Source organism: Cupressus sempervirens, chromosome 11 (assembly GCF_028749045.1).
Source record: "Cupressus sempervirens isolate cs-2001-9-10 chromosome 11, ASM2874904v1, whole genome shotgun sequence".
NCBI lineage: Eukaryota > Viridiplantae > Streptophyta > Pinopsida > Cupressales > Cupressaceae > Cupressus > Cupressus sempervirens.
Genome location: NC_143128.1, coordinates 530,415,553 through 530,436,308, shown reverse-complemented (window position 1 = coordinate 530,436,308; position 20,756 = coordinate 530,415,553). Strand labels below are relative to the sequence as shown.

The window sequence follows — 20,756 nt, the reverse complement described above, 5'->3', positions numbered from 1 at the left end:
AAGATATGCAGAGAGAGATTCGCGTGCATGCTTAGTTACGAAGATTTACTGAGGTGGCAAGGTGTTCGAAAAGGCCTTCTAATGAAATTTATGATTAAATTGGTATAAAAACATATAGTTCGATGACATAAAGAAAATATGAAAATGGTTCCCGCACTAGGCAAAATAAACTATTGCCAATAGCAACAAAATGCTTTTATTCATGCCTTAATATGATAGTGTCGCCCCTTAATATTCATGCTTGTTTGAGTAGCTTTAACATATAAGTAGTGTATTAATTAGAGATTCGCATACATGTATATGTGTGTGTGTGTGTACATATTTTATACCCACACAAGTATGAATATAGACACGATATTATTATACTAAGACATGATATAATGTGCAAGATATGCTGAGATCATCCACATTATGAAGGTAATCTTTCTTATTCGAGCTTTTATAATGTTATAATTCAACTGGTTAGCTCATGTTCATCCTTCGTACATTTAGGTGCCCCATTCATAACTCCTATTTTGGCAACACTTGTCCCCTTCAACGTTGTCTTGCAAAAGAAAAGGATTTCGGAGTAATAACATGTTTCCACAGTTCGAAATATAAAATAAAATATCAGACAGTCATTTCCAATTTCCAAAATATTCAATTTTCAGTGTCCATTGTAACGACTAACATACATTTCATATGAAATAATCACTAATAACCGAAATTCTATTTCACATGAATCAAATATCTCAACAACTTTACCCATCAACTAACTTCACATGAATTCTTAACAGCTAGAAGATTATTTTAAATCAGGCAAAAATTTGAGATGTAACAACATGTCTAGCATCTATGGGCTTGCGTAGTTCCTGCAATGACAATATTTTCAACAAAGTAAGTGAGGTTTGATTGTTGCTCTCTAACTTCTTTCACATCAGTTCTCACCAACCTATCTTCTTGATGTCTTTGAAGGCATTTTCAATGCATGTACATGGGATACAAAAAATGTGCTTGTATACATCCTCTACCATTAAGCTAATATCTAACATACACGGGTTGAGTTGGTCATTACTTGTACAACATTAGAAGGTCCAACCTGTTCTATGGCATCCTTCGAAATTTGAAATTGAAACTATGTGTCGTCCTTGCTCCCAGAACGGTAATATTTCTAAGAAAAAAGAGCTAGCTGAACATGTGCCAATGGCATTGATTAGTGGCCAATGTCTATTATTGGTCCACCTATCCACAATGATACAGCAGCCATCTTTTTCCATATTTGACTGATCTCCTCCATCATTATGCTCACTTTGGAGTACTCTTTAAGGAGGGATATTTTATGGGCAAATGAATGCAACAACAATTGTATCTTTGAACATTTGTTTTAAAATGTGGAGCGAATGCCACATGAAGTGGTATGGCATAGATATAGAATAATTTGGCAATTGAAGACAAAATCACTTCTCTTACATGTAAAACATGGGGACAACGCAAATTGCCATTTTCTTTCCCTTTGTAGAATTCTCTGATTGTTAATGGATTGGGTAAGCTCTGACACAATTCGCTACATAGTCTTTGTTTGCATTCCTTTATATCTTGCCTCACCCTCTATGTGCAATCTGGTAACATATGCCTTATTAGCTAGGGTTATTTGTTCACTCCCTTTTTAAACCTTTTCCACTTATGCACAAAAGATTAAACTCTTTTGGGGTTGATCCTATGGTTCTTTTTTGCAGAAAAGGTTAAAATCTCTTTTGGGGTTGCCCATACTCTTCTTTCTCCTAATTTTTTTTGTATTAGTTTATGGCTGTGGCAAGTTGTAAAAGATATTATTTTGAACAAAATGGGCCTTTGGCATAAGGTTTGAGAAGTCTAGAAGGGCATTCAAACATGTTGTCTTGACAATACTCCTGCTCAATAACCTCCAACAGAACTTGTTGTGCTACTTTCTCTTGGTTGGTGCACTTTTTAAATTTTTTTTTTGTTTTGTCTAAAATTCAGATGACAGTTACAAGGATAACCTTAAAATAAAAATTAAACAAAACACCATTTGAAAGATTTTTTAAGTTTGGTTTAAACAGAGAAAAATGTAAAATAATTTGTGAGAATGAACCATATAAGTAAACTCACCTCAAATGCCTTAGATTTGTTGCTCTTCTGTATCTTCTCACTACCATTCCTTTCTTTTCTAGTAACAATTATTTTCTCACTGCCATTTCATCTTCAGTGTTATTTGACTCAGGTGCTTCAGATTCTTTTATTTCACCATCTCTTGTTCAGCGATGTGGGCTAGTGGCAGCACATCAGGTCGTAGGTGGCAACTTGAGTTAGCCACAGGATCCAAAGTGGTTGTGGACTCCTAGGTCAGTGGATGTGATTTGGACTTTGGAAGTGGATTTTTGCATCCTACCTTTAGGATCGTATCCGGCTTGGCTTAAAAAAGCCTAGCTGTATGCCTGAACAAGGCCATAGGTGATGCGTTACGATAGTTACACAAGTCCGGGATATTATTAGATTATTCCCCTACCCCCTACTATTCTAAAGGGCCCCACACCGCTGGCAAATTCAACCATTTCCCCAACTTATGATATTATGTTGGGCATGGATTGGCTAGCCACCCATCAGGCGATAATAGATTGCCAGTGTAAGTCGGTACAATGTGTTGATGACATAGGTGGGTAGGTGGAGCTTTTAGAAGTCTAGAGACCAGTCTCACTTTGGATGATCTCAGCTAACCAGCTGAAGCAGAGTGTGCGGAAGGGATGTCAGATGTTTGTATCTCTGTTAGTGATCTTGAGGAGGCTGAGAGCTCTATGGTGACACTTGATGATCACCCACTCCTTCGTGAGTATGCAAACGTGTTCCCTGATGAGATATTAGGTATGCCACCACAGCGTGACACTGAATTTTGGATTGATCTCATTCCAGGAGCAGAGTCGATATCACGAGCTCCTTACTGCATGACTACTCAGGAGTTGAGTGAGCTCAGACTGTAGTTGGAGGAATCATTGGCCAAGGGCCATATTCGTCCTAATGTATCCCCGTGCAGTGCACCAATCATCTTTGTGAAGAAGAAAGATGGATCATTGCATTTATGCATTGACTACCAATAGCTGAATAAGGTGATGGTGAAGAACCAGTATCCCTTGCCTAGGATAGATGACTTGTTTGATCAGATGAAAGGAGCGAGAGTGTTGTCAAAGATTGATCTTAAGTTGGGATACCATCAGCTTCGTATTCATGAGGCCGACATTCATCAGACAACTTTTTGTACACGTTATGGGCATTATGAGTTCATGGTTTTACCCTTTGAGTTAACCAATGCGCCATCGGTTTTCATGAGTCTAATGAATGGAGTATTTCGCACGTACCTTGATCGGTGTGTCATTGTATTTTTGGATGACATATTGATCTATTCTAAAACTGTAGAGGAACATGAGGTCCATTTACGCCAAGTGTTGCAGTGCTTGCGAGATCATTAGTTGTATGGTAACTTGGATAAATGTGGATTCTTCCAATTAGAGGTTAAGTATTTGGGGCATATCATCACTGGTGATGGTATTGCGGTGGATCCAGAGAAAATCCGAGCTATCATGGATTGGCCGGTACCCACTAATGTTTTCGAGGTTCGTAGTTTCATGGGATTGGCAAGTTACTATCGTCAATTTGTGAAGGATTTTTCACGTGTGTTTCATCCCATCACTTCTCTACAATAGAAAGGGAAGAAGTATTTCTGGTCAAACCAGTGTGAGACAACATTTGATGCTCTTAAGGAGCATTCGACTATTGTACCAGTCCTTGCAGTGCCTAATCTTGTAGGCGATTTTATGGTTTGCATAGATGCTTCGTAGGAAGGTGTGGGTGCAATGTTGATGCAAGAGGGTCGTGTGATTGCATACAAGTCTAGAAAACTCAAGGACCATGAGCTTAACTACTCCACTCATGATTTGGAACTTGCGGCTGTAGTGCATGCTCTTGTGCGTTGGAGGCATTTCCTTATGGGACACAAGTTTGAGCTGCATACTGATCATGTAGCTTGCAGTATATCTTTACTCAGCCAAATTTGAATGCACGACAACGTTGTTGGATGGAGTTCCTTTGTGAGTATGACTTTGATGTTCATTACATTAAGGGGAAAGAAAATGTGGTTGCGGATGCCTTGAGTAGGAGGTGAAATGAGATATTCGTTTTGTCATTAGGAGTGGATTTGTGAGGTATCTCGGACGCCTTGCCTGGTGACACATGGTATCAGGAGGTGAGGGCAGAGATTGAGTCTAGACATACCCTTGAGGGGAGGTTTTCAGGTTTTTTGCTAGAGTCTGATGGACTGCTACGACACTTGGGACATATTTATGTACCAGTGTTTGGTGATCTTCGTACCTTGATTTTGTCGGAAGCACATCGTGCACCATATTTTGCACATCTCAATATCAAGAAGATGCGTGCCGATCTTAGACAATTGTACTTTTGGGCAGGGATGAGGTGCGATGTTCCTGACGTTGTTGCTCGATGTCTTGAGTGCCAGAGAATGAAGGCAGAGCAACAGAATCTGGCGGGTCTTTTGCAGCCGCATACCATTCCAAAGTGGAAATGGTATACTATATCAATTGATTTTACACAGGGTTGCCTATGTCATCATAACGACATGATTGTATCATAGTGACAATGGACAAGTTGTCCAAGGTAGCACATTTTTCACCCATGAGAATATCCTACTTAGCTTCTTCTGTAGCGCATGTTTTCTTGGAAGACATTGTTTGATTGCATGGAATCCCTCGTCGGATTATATTAGATAGAGATCTAGTGTTTAATTTAGTACTGTGGACATCTCTCCAACATGCTTTGGGTGCACAACTCAATTTTAGTTTGGCTTACCACATAGAGACCCATGGTCAAACAGAGAGAGTGAACCAAGTTCTGGAAGACGTGCTTCGCATGTATGTGATGGACAGGCAGGTGAAGTGGGAGGATTATTTATACCTTGTTGAGTTTGCATATAACAATGGGTATGATAGTTCTCTTGGCATGTCACCTTTTCAGACCTTGTACGGTAGACCGTGTCGTACCCCTTTGAGTTGAGATCATTTGGAGGACCGAGTACCTCTAGGTCCAGAGATGCTTCAGGATATGGAGCAATAGATTGTTTGTATTAGAGAGCACTTGGTTACTACTTAGTAGAGGTAGAAGAAGTATGTAGATGCCAATAGGTTGGATCGTCACTTTTCAGTTGGTGACAGGGTGTTTTTGAGAGTGCGCCCGAGGAAGAGCCCCATCCGTTACGAGAAAGGCTCTAAGTTGGCACCACATTTTGTTAGACCGTTTGAGATCCTCGAGAGGATCGGTCCTGTTGCTTATCGACTAGCATTGCCACCTAGCCTATCGTGCATCCATGATGTTTTCCGTGTTAAATGTTTTGAGGTAGTATATTTTTGATGTGGCCCATGTTCTTGATTGGGATGCTTTGCAGGTGGAGGACGAGCAACTTTCTTTGGAGCCCATTTGTTTCCTTAAGCATCAGAGTTTGACTTTGATAGGTTGGGACATAGAGCAGGTAAGGTTTCAGTGGGACCCGAGCGATGAGACTTCTGCTACTTGGGAGGATGCTACACGATTGAGAGATTTGTACCCCTATCTTTTTGTAGGCTTCCAGGAGTAAGCCTATGCGTAGTGGGGGATGATGTAGTGCCTTTCGTGTTTGTAGTCTGTACCTTGTTATATTTTGATCCGAGAGATACTTGTTACTCATGTTATTTTTACATTTGAGAGGACTTGATGGTCCGATGTTAAACTTTGATTCCAGTATCATAGATGTTAGATTACTATGCTATTCAGTTGATCATATTTGCATGATGATGCCTTTTTGAGATGACAGTACGTTTTATGATGATATTTGGTTATCCGTTATTTAGACGTATCCCTTGCTTACATTTATATGTTGGATTTGATGCTATGGTTACTTCATTCTTGCTTTGCAATGTGTTATGCGAAAGTGAGTGATGTAAATGGATTATTTTAGTATAATTAAATAAATGGTTAAATTAGGTCATGTAATGCATTTATTGCTTCGGCTTTGTTATTATATGCAATTGCACTTGATCATGTGGTTTAGTGTGCAAGATTTATGTCCCTGGCAATGACATATGGAGTTAGTGATTCAGCTGTCCATATTTAACTAGTGTTGTCCCTGTATGGTCGACGTATCCTATTTAATTGTTTAAATTAAACCCTCCGGTGATTTAATAAATCCGGACTCATTTGCATTATGTGATTAGACTCGTGAGTGTGTCTGTGCATTTAGAGGTTAGCATTGTAGCGAGAGTTATTGAGGAATTTTGTGATTTTGGTATAAGGGAATTTTGGGCTTTATCTTATTTAATTTAATTCCCGATAGCTTTGCAGTAGATGAATTCCAATTACTTAGAAAACCCTGCTTCTGTTTGGGTTGATTTAGAGTTTAACTAGGTGACCTAGTTATTTACCCTAATCATTTATTCACTCTAAAAGTGAATAAGTATCCAAAAATGAATTCATTCCTCACTTCTCACTTTTTGAAATAAGAAAATTGAGAGCAAATTTTCAAATCTTCTTATGTGGGATTGCATTTATATTCGATGTAGGAGCTACGGGCGTGGGATAGTTGCGAGATTGGTCTTGTTGGATCTAGCTTGGGTAGACCTTGGATTGTCGTGATTTTCGGCAACTTCTGTGGGATTTTTATTTTATCATTTAGATTTCCGTGTTTTCCCTTTTGGTTGTCAGGTAGAGCTCTCTAGTTTTCCTATTTCAGCTTTGTTTCTGCTTCCGTTTTTGGTAGCTGTTTGTTAGGAGGTTGAGAACTAGTGTTCCCCTTTGTTTCTGATTGCTAGCTCTACCTAGTTGGTCGGGTATGAGCATTTCCTTGATTTTCAGGATGGGGGTTTGGGGTTTCGCACCCCTATGCTGGCCGTTTTTGCATACGGTGTTCGAATCCCATTTTTATTGGATTTCTGTGGCTCATTCACCCATGGGTTGAATGGGCTTTATTTTCGTTGATTTTTGTTAATGTTGGGTTTTTGAGGTTTTTTGCCTCGATTTGCATGCTCCCTAGTTTTCTTGGGTTTTCTTGGCATGGTGTTGGTCGTGGATTTGGATTATAAGTAGGACGTCAATTTGACCATTGTCGCACTTTTATGTTGCAGGTACATTTTCGACGTTTTGATGCACAGGTAGAATAGTACGGTCCCCTTAGAATAGTAGGGTGTAGATTATTACACTGAAGCATTGGGATGTGTGTTGCATTTGTACCCTCGAGCTTGTATTTAGTTGAGTGTTATTTTGTTTGTGTCCTCATCCAGCCCTTGTTTTTATGATCTTCGTGTAGTTGGTGTGTCCACACATGAGCACGTGCGCGTGCATTTGTCAGGTGCTTGCGAGGTCCGATCTCTCAGTTGTTATTGGTGGAGTTATGTTCATTTGGGGTTGGGTTGGGAATATGCATTGCCTACAGGCACTCATTGTGTGATGAGCATGGTTATGTAGGGTAGCACTGTGGAGGGGCTTCTCTCGCAACCTTGGTGACTATTTCCCAGGTTGGCGTGAAGAAGTTTCTAAATAAGTGATAACTACATAAATTACTGGGTAATGAATCTAAGATAATAAAATAGTGAGCACTCGTTAGTTGATCCGAGCTCACTTAAAAATGTGAGCACCCGGAGTTGATCCAAGGATACAGTGTGTGTGTCTCCCTAGGGAGTTGATGCCGCAGAATACTTAGCTTGGGTTCCTTGATGCCAGTCGACTTACTCTTCCGAGTCCCTACATAGTTGACCTATCGAGTGTTTGACTCGGACCTGTTGTACTTGCATTGTCTCATGATCTTGGTTTCAGTCCTTCTTACTGTCTAGTGTGAGTGTTAGCCATGGGCAGTTGTTTATGTGTGTTTGTGGTTGGATCACTATCTCTATCAACACGACGAGAGTGAGCCTACGAGTTCCACATGGTTGGGAGGCATAGCTACCTATACCACTACTAGGGACCGATTTACAGAGACGGTCTATTTCCAGTTGAGATCAATGCTTGATGTTTCACTTGGTATATTCGGGTTTCCAGAGTATGTTTCCTTGTGATTTATGCTTTAATTGGAATGCTTGGATATCATGTTTAGATGATGTTAGTATTGATGCATTCCTTTATTATGATGTTTTAGCATATGGTTAGATGACGTGATTCACTTTTAGTTGGAGTATCTATGCTTTGTTGGATTAGCATGTTAGATCTTCATGTTCTTATGTTGTTATTATGTTGTAGTAGTAATGTCCTCATAAGACAGCTTCGACTAACTAGTTGGCAGTTTGGGATGTTATGCTTGGGGGATGGCTAGGATGCATGCAGTCTCATGATGCCATTATGGTTGGGAGGAACTATGCATGAGTTTTAGTTGTTTGGGTGTTTGTTTATTCATGCTTTTCCTTCTTATGATGTTTGGTTTATGAGCCATGTATGTACATTGCAATGTTGCTTTCCATATGTTCCTTCATATGCTGTTGCGGATTAGATGGATAGACGTTTTCTCCCTCTTGTCGCTTGGTGTCATGTATTTCTTGTGTTCGAGCGTCCAAGCCTCGATCTTGTGGATCTGGTACTCCTCGGTGTGGAGGTATTGTTTTACTTTTTACTTCGTCCTATGTCTTTCTTTTTTTTTTTGTTGTTGTTGTTGTTTCTTGCGTTAGGGAAGGGTTTCCTTGCGCAAAAATGCATTCTCTCGCACGAGAAAGCCGTTCTCTCACCCGAAGCATAGTGAAAGCTTGTGCGAGATTGTACTCTCTTGCGCGAGACATGGCATTCACTTGTGCGAAGCCTCAGTAGTAGGGCTGAGAGATTTGCTGGCTGACCCTAGAGTTTCCTCGCTTGGGAATTGCGTTTCCTCGTGGGAGAAGGTAGTGCCTCGCGCGTAGCGATGCACTTCCTCATGCGGAGAGGTACTTCCTTGCACGAAGAAGTAATGTCTCGTGTGAGTCTAGAGGTTTGTGTTTCCTCGTGTGGAAAAGAGGGGGTATCTCCGCTGGTTTTTAGGAAACGCGTTTAGGTGTTTCAAGTACCCTTTTGATTTGCTCGTCTTTCTAGGTTTTGACAGATCAGATATTCTAGGTTTTGTAGTTGTCTCTTTTCTCGTAATCGGTTTGAGCACGTCGGTTGGTAGTGACGCTTGGAGATTCGTTGGTTGCTTGGACTTGGTTGGTTAAGTCTTTTGTTGTGATCTTATGATCAATTGCATGTTGATGTTGTTTAATTCCATGCTTGTTATTCAAAATAAAAATATATATTGGCTTTTATTTATATTTGTTCCAAGGATCTCCGGGCGGGGCATTACATGGGGTGTCTAACCCTTTTTATAAATTTTTTATTATTATTTTGAATTCGAGTGTTCTAGCTGTTCTCTGATATGCCAGGCTGTTTCTTGTGAAAAAGTAATTGGATTTTAAATGTTTCCTGAAATTTTGAAAATTTCCCAGGACTCAGGGCTAGAAAATAATCACATTTTTTGTGCAGGGTTTCATTCAGAGGTTCTTTAACCCAAGTGCCAACAATAACTAACTAGAGATGAAGTATTAAATATGGATGTAGAGGTTCTTTCAGTGGATGCCATAAAAAGTTTATAGCTTAGTATGGGGCTAGTAGAATCCCAATTTTGTCAATCTAACAGCTCTATAGAATCTAAGAATAGCTCTCTGAAGTTGTATCAATATTGTTGATCATATTATGGTAAACATATTACTTTTGTTTGATCAATAGCAATATAATATCATAGAACCAAGAATGGAATTAGCTAATATTTTTTATGGATAAATGATTTTGTCCTCAACAACACAAAATTTCCTAATTGGAAGAAGATGGTTTTAGAAGTATTTACTGTAGGGCCATTAATTATCTCATTGCCTGTCTAGCAGTATAAATGTGGAATTCTGCATCACTATTATGAAGTCTCCTTGGAGGTTTTGTTATAAGCATTTTGTAATGCATTGCCAATTTGTTCCAGGATGAACGAGTCTTGTATATCTCATATTCATGATATTTACACTCTTCGCAGTTATAGGGTAGTATGCCTCTTATTTCAGTATTTACGAAATACCAGGCATGGAGCTTCTAATGTTAGTTATTAATAACTGTGAAGCCATTTATATTGACAGGAATAAAGGAATCAGACACTGGATTAGCTGCACCTAGTCAATGGGATCTTGTGTCAGACAAGCAGATGATGCAGGAGGAGCAACCCCTGCAGGTATTTTATGTTGCCAACCTCCTACATGAGTGCAGAATGAGACAGACAATCATGGTTTTAGTGTTGGATGTAGAGAGTTTTTAAGCTTTTGTAAAGGAGATATTAGTCAATATGTGAGGTTTTCTGGTGTGCCATCTGTGTTGGTTCCAGTTTTAGTTATGACCAACCATAGTACTAATTTATGTTTTTTTTTGATGATGTGAGATAAAATTGAATCTTTATCCAGTTCTTGTTCGTGCCATGCAGGTGGCAAGGTGCACTAAAATAATCAACCCAAATACTGAGGATGCGAAATATGTTATAAATGTTAAGCAAATTGCTAAGGTGACTTATTTTTGTTTTGACTTCTAAATATACTAATTCTAATTTTGTAGATGAATCAACCGGTTTTTTGAAAAATTTCCAAACAGATTAATTCAAAAATATTACTGCTGGGATGCTCCTTCATGAAGTGGTACTTTAGAGAACCTTCATGGAAACTTTTTTAGAGCCAATATTGCCTTCAAAGCTGTAAATATTTATATAATATGTGCATGATTGATTTTTGAAAATGCAGTTTGTAGTTGGATTGGGCGATAAGGTCTCACCGACAGATATTGAAGAAGGCATGCGAGTTGGGTTAGTATTGACATCTCAGATAGTTTATCCTTTTGTAATCTATGACAAAGCTCTTTAATCATTCTTGATTGAAGAGATGCTAATACACGCTACATGCAAATTTGTACAATGCTACTGTTCAAGTGATGCAGAAAAGCCTTTGGATAGCGTGACCAGTGAAATGATGTTGGTTTATTGTGGAGTAACTGGTTGATAAAGTTTTGTTATGTGCAGTGTTGATCGTAACAAGTATCAAATTCAGATCCCATTGCCCCCAAAGATTGATCCGAGTGTTACCATGATGACAGTTGAAGAAAAGCCAGATGTCACATACAATGATGTCGGTGGATGCAAAGAGCAGATTGAAAAAATGCGAGAGGTTTACCAAATTTTGTCTTAATATGGTTACTATGTTTCTAAAATCCTGTTTGAAAGTTCTAGTTTTCTTGGTCGTTCCAAACACAGTTAAGCATCTGTGTGCCCAAAACAGTACTGTTTTTTAACCACAGAATTTCCTCTGTAGTGTGAAATTTGAGTGGTGTTGCACCCTTCCCCTTGTGTGATTTAGTTTGTGTTCTATGGTTGAAAAATTAATTCCTGGAGCATTTTGGGAATTTCCTATGATAGCAACTCCGTGAGACAAGGTTCTAATAATTCTTCAATTCAATTTATTCCTTTCTTGTTTTTTCATCTGTAGTCTACTTAAAGTTATTTATTCATCACCTGTTATAATTCGCAAATTTCTGTATGTCCAGTATTTGAAGTGGGACTACATCATTGTTTGTTTATGCTTTTTCTAATTGTTTTATTTTTCTTATCAGGTTGTAGAGCTTCCAATGCTTCATCCTGAGAAGTTTGTTAACCTTGGAATAGATCCACCCAAAGGTGTTCTTTGCTATGGGCCTCCTGGAACTGGAAAGACTCTATTAGCTAGAGCAGTGGCTAATCGGACAGATGCATGCTTTATTCGAGTTATTGGAAGTGAGCTTGTTCAAAAGTATGTTGGTGAGGGTGCTAGAATGGTTCGTGAGCTTTTTCAGGTTTGTAAATTCTAGTTTGTTCTCTTTTTTGACTGTTCTATTTATGAAGTCAATAACACAGTTTGTCTTCATGATTAATATAAAATCCAGGTTTTCCATACATGTTATGTATGGAATCTACTCAAGTACAACAGATAGAAGTGTTCTGCAGTATTTTTGTGAGTTCTATGTGGCAATTTTTATCAGATTTTGGGGATGGTTATTACAATAAAAATTTATATTTGAATCTAGAAATACAAACAAATAGAAAATTGCAAAAAAATAACTTTAACAATACAATTTAGAAAATGCGAACATTTAAATATATTACTAAAAATATAAATCTAAGCCTGCACAAAATATATCATTCCTGAAAGCGTCTCTACATTTGGAATCTGGTGTCCGCATAGGTGCCTGAGTCATAGCGGCAAAATCATATGGGGTAAATACTGGTAAATTAAAAGTATATGTCTTTTTTTTCAAAACATGGGGAGAAAATCAGATTTAAAAATATTCAAAAATTGTAGAAAAAGAGACAGAGATTACCTTGTTAAAACTTCAGGGCATTTTCATAGCATACAGATATAGAAAGTAAATAAAGTAGAGTATAATCCATCAATTGTAGAAAATAATATTTGTTATGTTGATACTGTTAGTTACATTAGCAAATACTAAGTTGATTCTTTAATAGGGTATTCATTAAATACATCAAAGAGTTGTCCAAGTCCGATCAAGTAATTGCTAAGTCTATGAAGTAACTGAGACCAATATTTATTAGACAGCGATCCAGTTACTGTTATGAAATTAGTAAAAGTGGAAACCATTTTGAAGTGATTGAAGGCTTCCGTTGTGATTGAGTTCCGCAGGGGCAGTTAATTTTTTTAGAAAGCTTATCAAATCATATTCCACAACAGTAATGCTTTATGTTCCACAATGGCAATTGGTAAGTGCTTTATATGGGGTAGAATTCAACAAAATGCTGTTGTTTAGTTGAAGTAAAGGATAAGCAATCCACTGGTTTAGGCAATACCTAGCTTGCAACTAATATTTTAGGCAGAGACAAATGTTAATATTTGTGTTGGAAGCTGTTTTGTTACAAGTATGTAAACTTGTTTGTTATCATGGAAATATATTGTTCATATGATGAATTATGTGTCTTTGTCTTAGCAAAAATTCAATATATTAATTATAAATTTAAGTTCCCTATCATATTTTATCATAGTTACACCGCCCTGCGAGATAGGGGGACAAGTTTCCGAGACGAGGGGACAAAGGGGCCTTGATTTGGGGATGACGGCGGGGGATTGGGGGTGGAGGTTGTGGTGGTGGGGGGAGCAGTGGTGTATATACTATACATATGGTACTTAAAATGCTAGTTATGAAAAGATGTACTACAATTATACAATATAAGATACAAAGATGTAAAAAATTTGAACATTGAACATTGCATTGAAGTTTTGAATTGGAACATCATGATTCATGATTGAATGACAAACAATGAACATTGAACATCAGCAAATGAAAGTGTGTCAAATAATTTAATTTAAAATTAATAATATATATCAACCTTCAGATATAGAAATGCAAATGTGGTTAAAAATAAAAAATAGAAGGCTTTTGAACAAAGGAGGACGGAATGGGCCCCACATCCCATTTTAACAAAAATAGAACCAAAAAAATATTAAAATAATGTGTTTTTTTTTTAATGTTCCCCATCCTGTTGCCATAGGAGATGTCCTGGCATCCCCCCTTGCGTCCCCCCGCACCCACAGGGGACACAGAGGCATCTCGCTGTCTCTGGCAAAGGTGGTGCTCTAAGTGGTGCTGCCCGAGACGCTGTACCCTCGTCTCGGGTGTAAAGTTTCGACAAATTCTGTTATAGATCAGATTTCGATTATACCTTCTATCCTTATGCTTGCTCTTATGATCTCCAATGTTCAGACTTGATTGAATTGAAAAATATGAGTCTCAAAATGTTTTCTTTTCTACAAGTATTCGTCTAGGGCAGTAGTGATCGAGGAGTGGATTATTGTAATTTTGTGTGTCCTTAAACTTCAACCACACCCTATATTAATACATCAACCAAAGGGCGAGTCCCTCTAAGGAACATGACCCTTCCTAGGTCGGCCCACTTTGCATTCTCATAATCAATGATTTAAGGAAGACAAAGGTTTGAAGACAAACTTAACTAAGTTTAAGGAAGACAAAGGTTTGAAGACAAACTTAAGTAAGATTAGTTTAGTTAATACTTAACCATAGTTATCTCAAGAAGTCGCTGATCATGTATAGATAAGGCATTTCATGCAATATAATGCTTGTGCGATTTGCATAGTCAGACCAGTATGGTTATCAATGTTATAGATTTAACACTCCCTCTTCACTTGATAATCATACTCAGAGATAACATATCTAGCATCATTAATTTATGATGAATAAGCATAGATTGATACTCTGTTTCTATCAGAATTTCCTAAGTATGTGGTATCTTTGAACACATGATACTATGTCATATTACTATACTTGTGATATGACTTATCACTGATACTAGTGATATCAGTATTTCAAAGCATACAATATACAAGATAAAGTCCGAAGGATGATTAAATTCTTCATTTATCCAAGTTGACTCATAGGTACTGGCAATCCTATATCACAACATGATTCTGAGTTAAGATCTACCAGAACATAGGATAAAGTCCGAAGAATAAATCCTTCCTTTATCCAAGTTGTGACTCATAGGCATAGAAATGTTTATCACAAATGATCTTGAACTCATCTAGCTCTGACAATAGTTCTCTACTGTTCAACACATTATCTAAGAGATCGTCATCTCTCATAATGTCTTTTATACAAGTGTTCATTATCTTAGAGATCGTCACCTCTTAAATAATGAATACAAACCATAATAGTTAATATCCCGACAATAAGAATTATTTTAATAATAATTTAAAGAATACAAATGTATTACAATTCAACCATACCAAGTCTTTTCTTGAAGTGATCTATCTTCACTCGAGAGAGAGGTTTGGTAAGAATATCTGTTGTTTGATCTGCAGTGCAAATGTATTCTAATTTTATAGTATTCCTATCTACCACATCTCTGACATAATGGTAAGGAATTTCAATATGCTTGGACCTGTCATGAAAAACTAGATTCACAGAAAGCTTGAATGAACTTCTGATTATCACAATGAATAATTGTAGGATTCATGGCTTGACCAAACAATCCCACAAGTAACTTTCTAAGTCAAATTGCTTCTCGAGAGGCCATCGCTACTGCAATGTATTCAACTTTTGTGGAACTTTGTGCTACTGACTGCTTTCTGCATATCCATGATATCATCGCTGAACCTAAACTCGAATAACATCCTAAAGTGCTTTTCCTGTTAGTAACACTTCCAACCCAATCTAAGTCTGTGTATCCATGTATGTTCAATTCAATTTTCTCATACTTGAGCCCAAGGTTAAGAGTGCCTTGTAAGTATCTCATGATGTGTTTGACTGCAACTAGGTGAATCTCCTTTGGCGCACACATAAACTGACTTAATGCATCAACAACATAGCAAATATCAGGTCTTGTATTTACCAAGTACATAAGGGACCCAATCATCTATTTGTAAAGAGTAGAATCTATGGAAGGTGATTCTGTTGTAGCTTCCTTAAGTTTATGTAGATTAGTTTCCATGGGAGAAGACATAGGCTTGTAGTTCCACATTCCAAATCTCTTCAAGATGTCTAATGTATACTTTCCTCGATTGAGTATTATGCTGCCAAAATTCTGCCATACTTCGTCCTAGGAAGTAATGAAGAAGTCCTCAATCTTTCATCTCAAATTCTCTGATTAGATCTTTCTTGCATTGATCTATGAGATGATCATCACTTGTTATTAGTAAATCATCAACATATAGAATCAAAATTACCATATTATCTTTATCCCTTTTATAATATAGATTTGGATCAGCTTCATTCTTGGAGAGTCCTAAGCCGGTGAGATATTTATCAATTCTTTCATACCATGCCTTTGGAGCCTGTTTAAGCCCATACATAGCTTTCTTGAGCCTGCAAACAAAACTTTTAAGGTTATGAGTTTCAATTCCTTCAAGCTGCTCCAAATATGTCTCTTTTGTAATCTTTCCATTCAGAAATGCTGTTTTTACATCCATCTGATGTACTTTCGATCCTTTCGATGCTGCAATAGCTAGGACTGCTCTTACAAAGATGTATCTGGCAACATGAGCAAAGGTTTCTCCATAATCAATCCCCTCTTTCTGAGAGAATCCCCTGGTTACGAATTTGGCTCTATATTTTTCAATGCTACCATCAACAACATGCTTGACTTTAAATATCCACTTGGAAGAAACAATAGATTTTCCTTAAGGTATTGGAACAATTTCCCAAACATCATTCTTTATAATGGATTTGTATTCTTCCATCATTGCATCCTTCCAAGCTGTATGTTTAATGGCCTTTGAAAAATTGGTTGGTTCTGATTTAGACAAATCATTCATGTTTGCTGCATAACTAGAAAGTCTTTTAGGTCTTTTGCTTTCTCTAAATGTTCCAGATGGTGCAACAAAGTCTTGTGCTTCCTCTACTGTCTTAATGGCCCAAAGTGGTATTTTCTTAGAATTTTGAGTTTCTTCAAGATTGAGATTTTCAATTTCATCTTCAATTTCTTCAATGTTCTCCCTCTGAGACTCAGATTCAGTATTTTCTTCAGAACTAGGTAAGGGAGAGGGATCTCCAAAACTTAGGGCTCTTTTGAATGCTAAATCTTCTTCAAAAATTACATACCTACTAAGTTCAATACTTTTCTGACCAGGTATGAAAATCCTATATGCGTTAGATGTTTCATTATACCCTACAAAAATATCTTTCCTCTCGGAGGGTTCTAACTTAGTTCTCTTTCTTTTGGAACATGTATATATACTGGGCACCCAAAAATCCTAAGATGACTTATATTAGGTTTAACCTTAGTAAAGACTTCTTCAGGAGTTTTATCTCTAAGGTAGGAGTGAGGACTTCTGTTTTGAATATAGACAACAGTACTAGAGGCTTCTGCCCAAAGATAATATTCTAGATTTTGATCAAATATTGTAGCTCTTGCAGCTTCTATAATTGTCCTATTCTTCCTTTCTGCTATCTCGTTTTGTTGTGGATTATAAGGAACGGTATACTCCCTCTTAATTCCCGTTTCTTTACAAAACTCTTTATACAAATCTAAGAGTTCTAATTTTATGTCTTGATAAGTTTTCAGTTAAGGTTTTAAATTCTTTAATTCTCTCAAGGATTTCTTTTGATTCTTTACATTTTAAGAAGTAAATTGAAGTTTCCCTAGAGAAGTCATCTATAAAAAGTATATAGTACCAGAATCCTCCAAAAGAAGGAACAAACATAGGTCCACATAAATCTGAGTGGATTAATTCCAAAATATTGTTAGTTTTTCTAGTGCTATCATGAAATGGACTTTTGGTGTTCCTACCCAGAGCGCATCCTTTGCATATGTTTGAATGATCTTTATTTAACTTAGGTAAACGAGTAATCATCTTCTCCATAGTCGATAATGTTTTGAAATTTAGAAGTCCTAACCTTCTGTGTCATATTTCATTTATATCAGCAGCTTCATGAATTAAGGTTTGAATGGGTCGACTAGGCTCTGAATTTAATTCATACAAGTACCCCTTTCTTGGACCAATCAATTTTGCTTTCTTAACTGAGTAGTTCTTAGCCTAGGTCATGACTTTACCGTCCATGAATGCAACATTATGTCCATCATCTTCAAGTGCTGCAATCGAGATTATATTCCTTTTTATTCCTGGAACATAGAGTACTCCTTTGAGATGTACTCGACTTTAGTTTAAGGTGCAATTCTCAATTCCTTTGATGTAATGTGCTGAATTATCACCGATGGTGACTTAGACATTAACTTTTTTTGATATAGAGTCTAGTGCTTCTTTGTATCCTGTAATATGTCAAGATGATCCACTATCAATCACCCATCCCTTACTTGAGACTTCATTTGATAGAGCCGAATACAATACATAATTCTCAGGATCATAGTTATCTTCTTTCCTAGTAATGTTTGTACAATTTACTTGTTGCTTAGAATTCTCAGGGCAATTAGATCTAGTGTCATATTTTTCGCATTTGAAGCATTTTATTTTGGATAGATCTTTCTTAGGTTTGTCATTCTTTTGATTACCCTTTTATAGGAATTTGTGTTGAGAAGATGAAGTGCTTCATCTTTAGTTTTCAACTTTCCCCCTTTCTTAAGTTTTCTAGATTTTCCTTTAAGACAATCTCCCTTAAGTTTATTGAAGTCTTTTTGAAGTGCTTCTTCTTACCTTTATAGGTATTTGTGTTGAGAACATGAAGTTCTTCATCTTTAGTTTTCAACTTTCCCCCTTTTTTAAGTTTTCTAGATTCTTCCTGAAAACAATCTCCCTTAAGTTTATTGAAGTCAGGAAGATTGTCTTTAGCACTTACTCCGTGTGCGAACGTTTCCCATGAATCTGGTGACCCATCTATAGCCATCAGCGTTAGTTCCTTGTCATCAATTATGGTTCCTATACTTGCAAGTTCATCTCTTAGACTGGCAACTCTTAGGAAGTAAGAATTTATCGATTCTCTCTTCTTTATCTAAATCATTTATCGATTCTCTCTTCTTTATCTGTATATGATTTAGTTGCCTTTTTAGTGCGAGGACTCTAGTTGCATTGTTGACTTCATATGCATTTAATAATGCATTCATCATATGAAATGCTGTTTGATGTTTCGGTAGCATGGGTACTATTTCGTTTTTCACTCCATCTAATATGATCTACATGGCTTTCCTATTTCCTTTACTGCAGATAGTTTTATTAGGTTCAATAGCAGGTTGTTTGGATGCTGAATCAACAAACTGTTTCACATCATTTTTTTCAAGAATCATCATGATTCTGAATTTCCAAGCATCAAAGTGTTCTTTCCCATTAAACCTGTCCTCGAGTCTGATTGTGTATGCCATTGAAGATAGAAGAATGATGCTAGATATATTAAGTCTGATTGTTTAATTTACAGAGCCTAGGTTCGACTACTAGAGCTCTGATACTATGTAAAGTTTCTACAAATTCTGTTATAGATCAGATTTGGATTATACCTTCTATCCTTATGCTTGCTCTTATGATGTCCAGTATTCAGACTTGATTGAATTGAAAAATATAATTCTGAAAATGTTTTCTTTTCTGCAAGTATTCGTCCAGGGCAGTAGTGATCAAGGGGCAGAGTACTGTAATTTTGTGTGTCCTTAAACTTCAACTACACCCTATATTAATACATCAACCAAAGGGCAAGTCCCTCTAAGGGACATGGCCCTTCCTAGGGTGGCCCACTTTGCGTTCTCATAATCGGTGATTTAAGGAAGACAAAGTTTTGAAGACAAACTAAACCAAGTTTAGTTTAGTTAATAGTTAACCATAGTTATCTCAAGAAGCCGCCGATCATGTCTAGATAAGGCATTTCATGCAATATAATGCTTGTGCGATCTGCACAGTCAGACCAATATGGTTATCAATGTTACAGATTTAACATCGGGTGCATCCCCGTCTTGGGTGCAGCCCGGGTTTGATGGGGGAATGCGTCCCTGTGTTACGCTGTATTTTATATATTAAAAGTTAATTATATAATTATTATTGAAAAAAATTATAAATAAAAAATATTAACAGATTTTAATTTTAAATAAATACCATTTAGAGCAAATTTATCAGGTGCGCCAACACTATCTCACAGGTTGCCTGTGATTTAGGATGACTGAGACCCTTTCAAATTCAGTTGGATCCATGCTGATTCCTGCTGACTTCTGTACTGGAATTGATCCTATTTCTGACCAATTCTGTGATTTTGTTAGTTTCTCAAGGGTTTTGGGATTTTCATAATGTTTTTTTTCATGTTTTTTGGTGGATTTAAACATGATTTTAACGTGGCAAATAATTGGAAATTGGGTCAACAATTTTTATGCAAATTGGGATTCTTTCTGGGGAAAATCTGCTTAATTCACAAATAATCATGTATAATCGTTATTTTTTCATTTTGCATATTATTGCTTCTTTGGTCTGAGTTAAGGTCAGCCTGAAACAGATTGATCTGTGATGTAAGTCTAACTAAAATTTATATTAAATTTGAACAATTCGATGTATTTCTACTGGGAAGTATATGATAAGGATCTCTTCTTGGGTGGGCTCCTATTATTTAGTAATTCATTGTTGACTAAACCTTTATATAGAAAAAGGCCGATGCTAGCATTAAACTTTACCATTAACCACTGTCTATAAGATGAGATTGCGAGTTTGCTTTCCATTCAACAGGTCTTCAAATTTCATCAAAGGCTTTCTGTTTTATTCCTGCCTGTAAGACATGATTCCCTCATGTCTATGTTCTTGCTTTTATAGCAAAATGGATGCTAAGGAATTGATGTTTGTTGTATTACTTGTGAATGCATTTCGGGTCAAGTTGAATTTGAGGAAGAAGTCTTCTCAGTTTCTGTATGAATTTACTGGAATCACAATAAAAATCATAGTGAGCTAAATCTGGAAGGCTAGCCAGATCTTATACTCTCCTCTCTAATCAACCTGAAAATGCTTAGGTCACATCAAGTTCACTGACAGATGTCAACATCTTGTTTGAAGTTTGAAAGCCACAGGTCGAAAGAGTCTTTTTCATCTCCTTGGAATGCTATGACATTCTAATTCTGGCAAAAATTATGGAAACGTCCTGTTTTAATGTAGATTCTAGAAGGGGGAGTTGAAGGAGTTAGGGGGATGGGTGCAAGGGGCAACATTTCAATCGTGTCTTTTGAAAGTTATGGATGGTTGTCTTGTCCCTTAAGCCATGTTCCTGGGGAATGAATTTTCACTGCCAGCAAGAAA

At 37.1% G+C, this 20,756-nt stretch overlaps 1 protein-coding gene across 8 annotated transcripts in view; it reads left to right on the top strand.

The window, feature by feature from the left end:
* Positions 1-20,756, top strand: part of LOC149530715 (26S proteasome regulatory subunit 7) — a 59,632-nt gene that overhangs the window by 24,715 nt on the left and 14,161 nt on the right. For all 8 annotated transcript variants that reach the window (XM_089811420.1, XM_089811416.1, XM_089811421.1 and 5 more), the window contains 5 exons: positions 10,146-10,237; positions 10,484-10,561; positions 10,794-10,855; positions 11,069-11,213; positions 11,656-11,874. In XM_089811420.1, the coding sequence (XP_089667546.1) occupies positions 10,146-10,237; positions 10,484-10,561; positions 10,794-10,855; positions 11,069-11,213; positions 11,656-11,874 (596 nt within the window). The remainder of the gene's footprint in view (positions 1-10,145; positions 10,238-10,483; positions 10,562-10,793; positions 10,856-11,068; positions 11,214-11,655; positions 11,875-20,756) is intronic.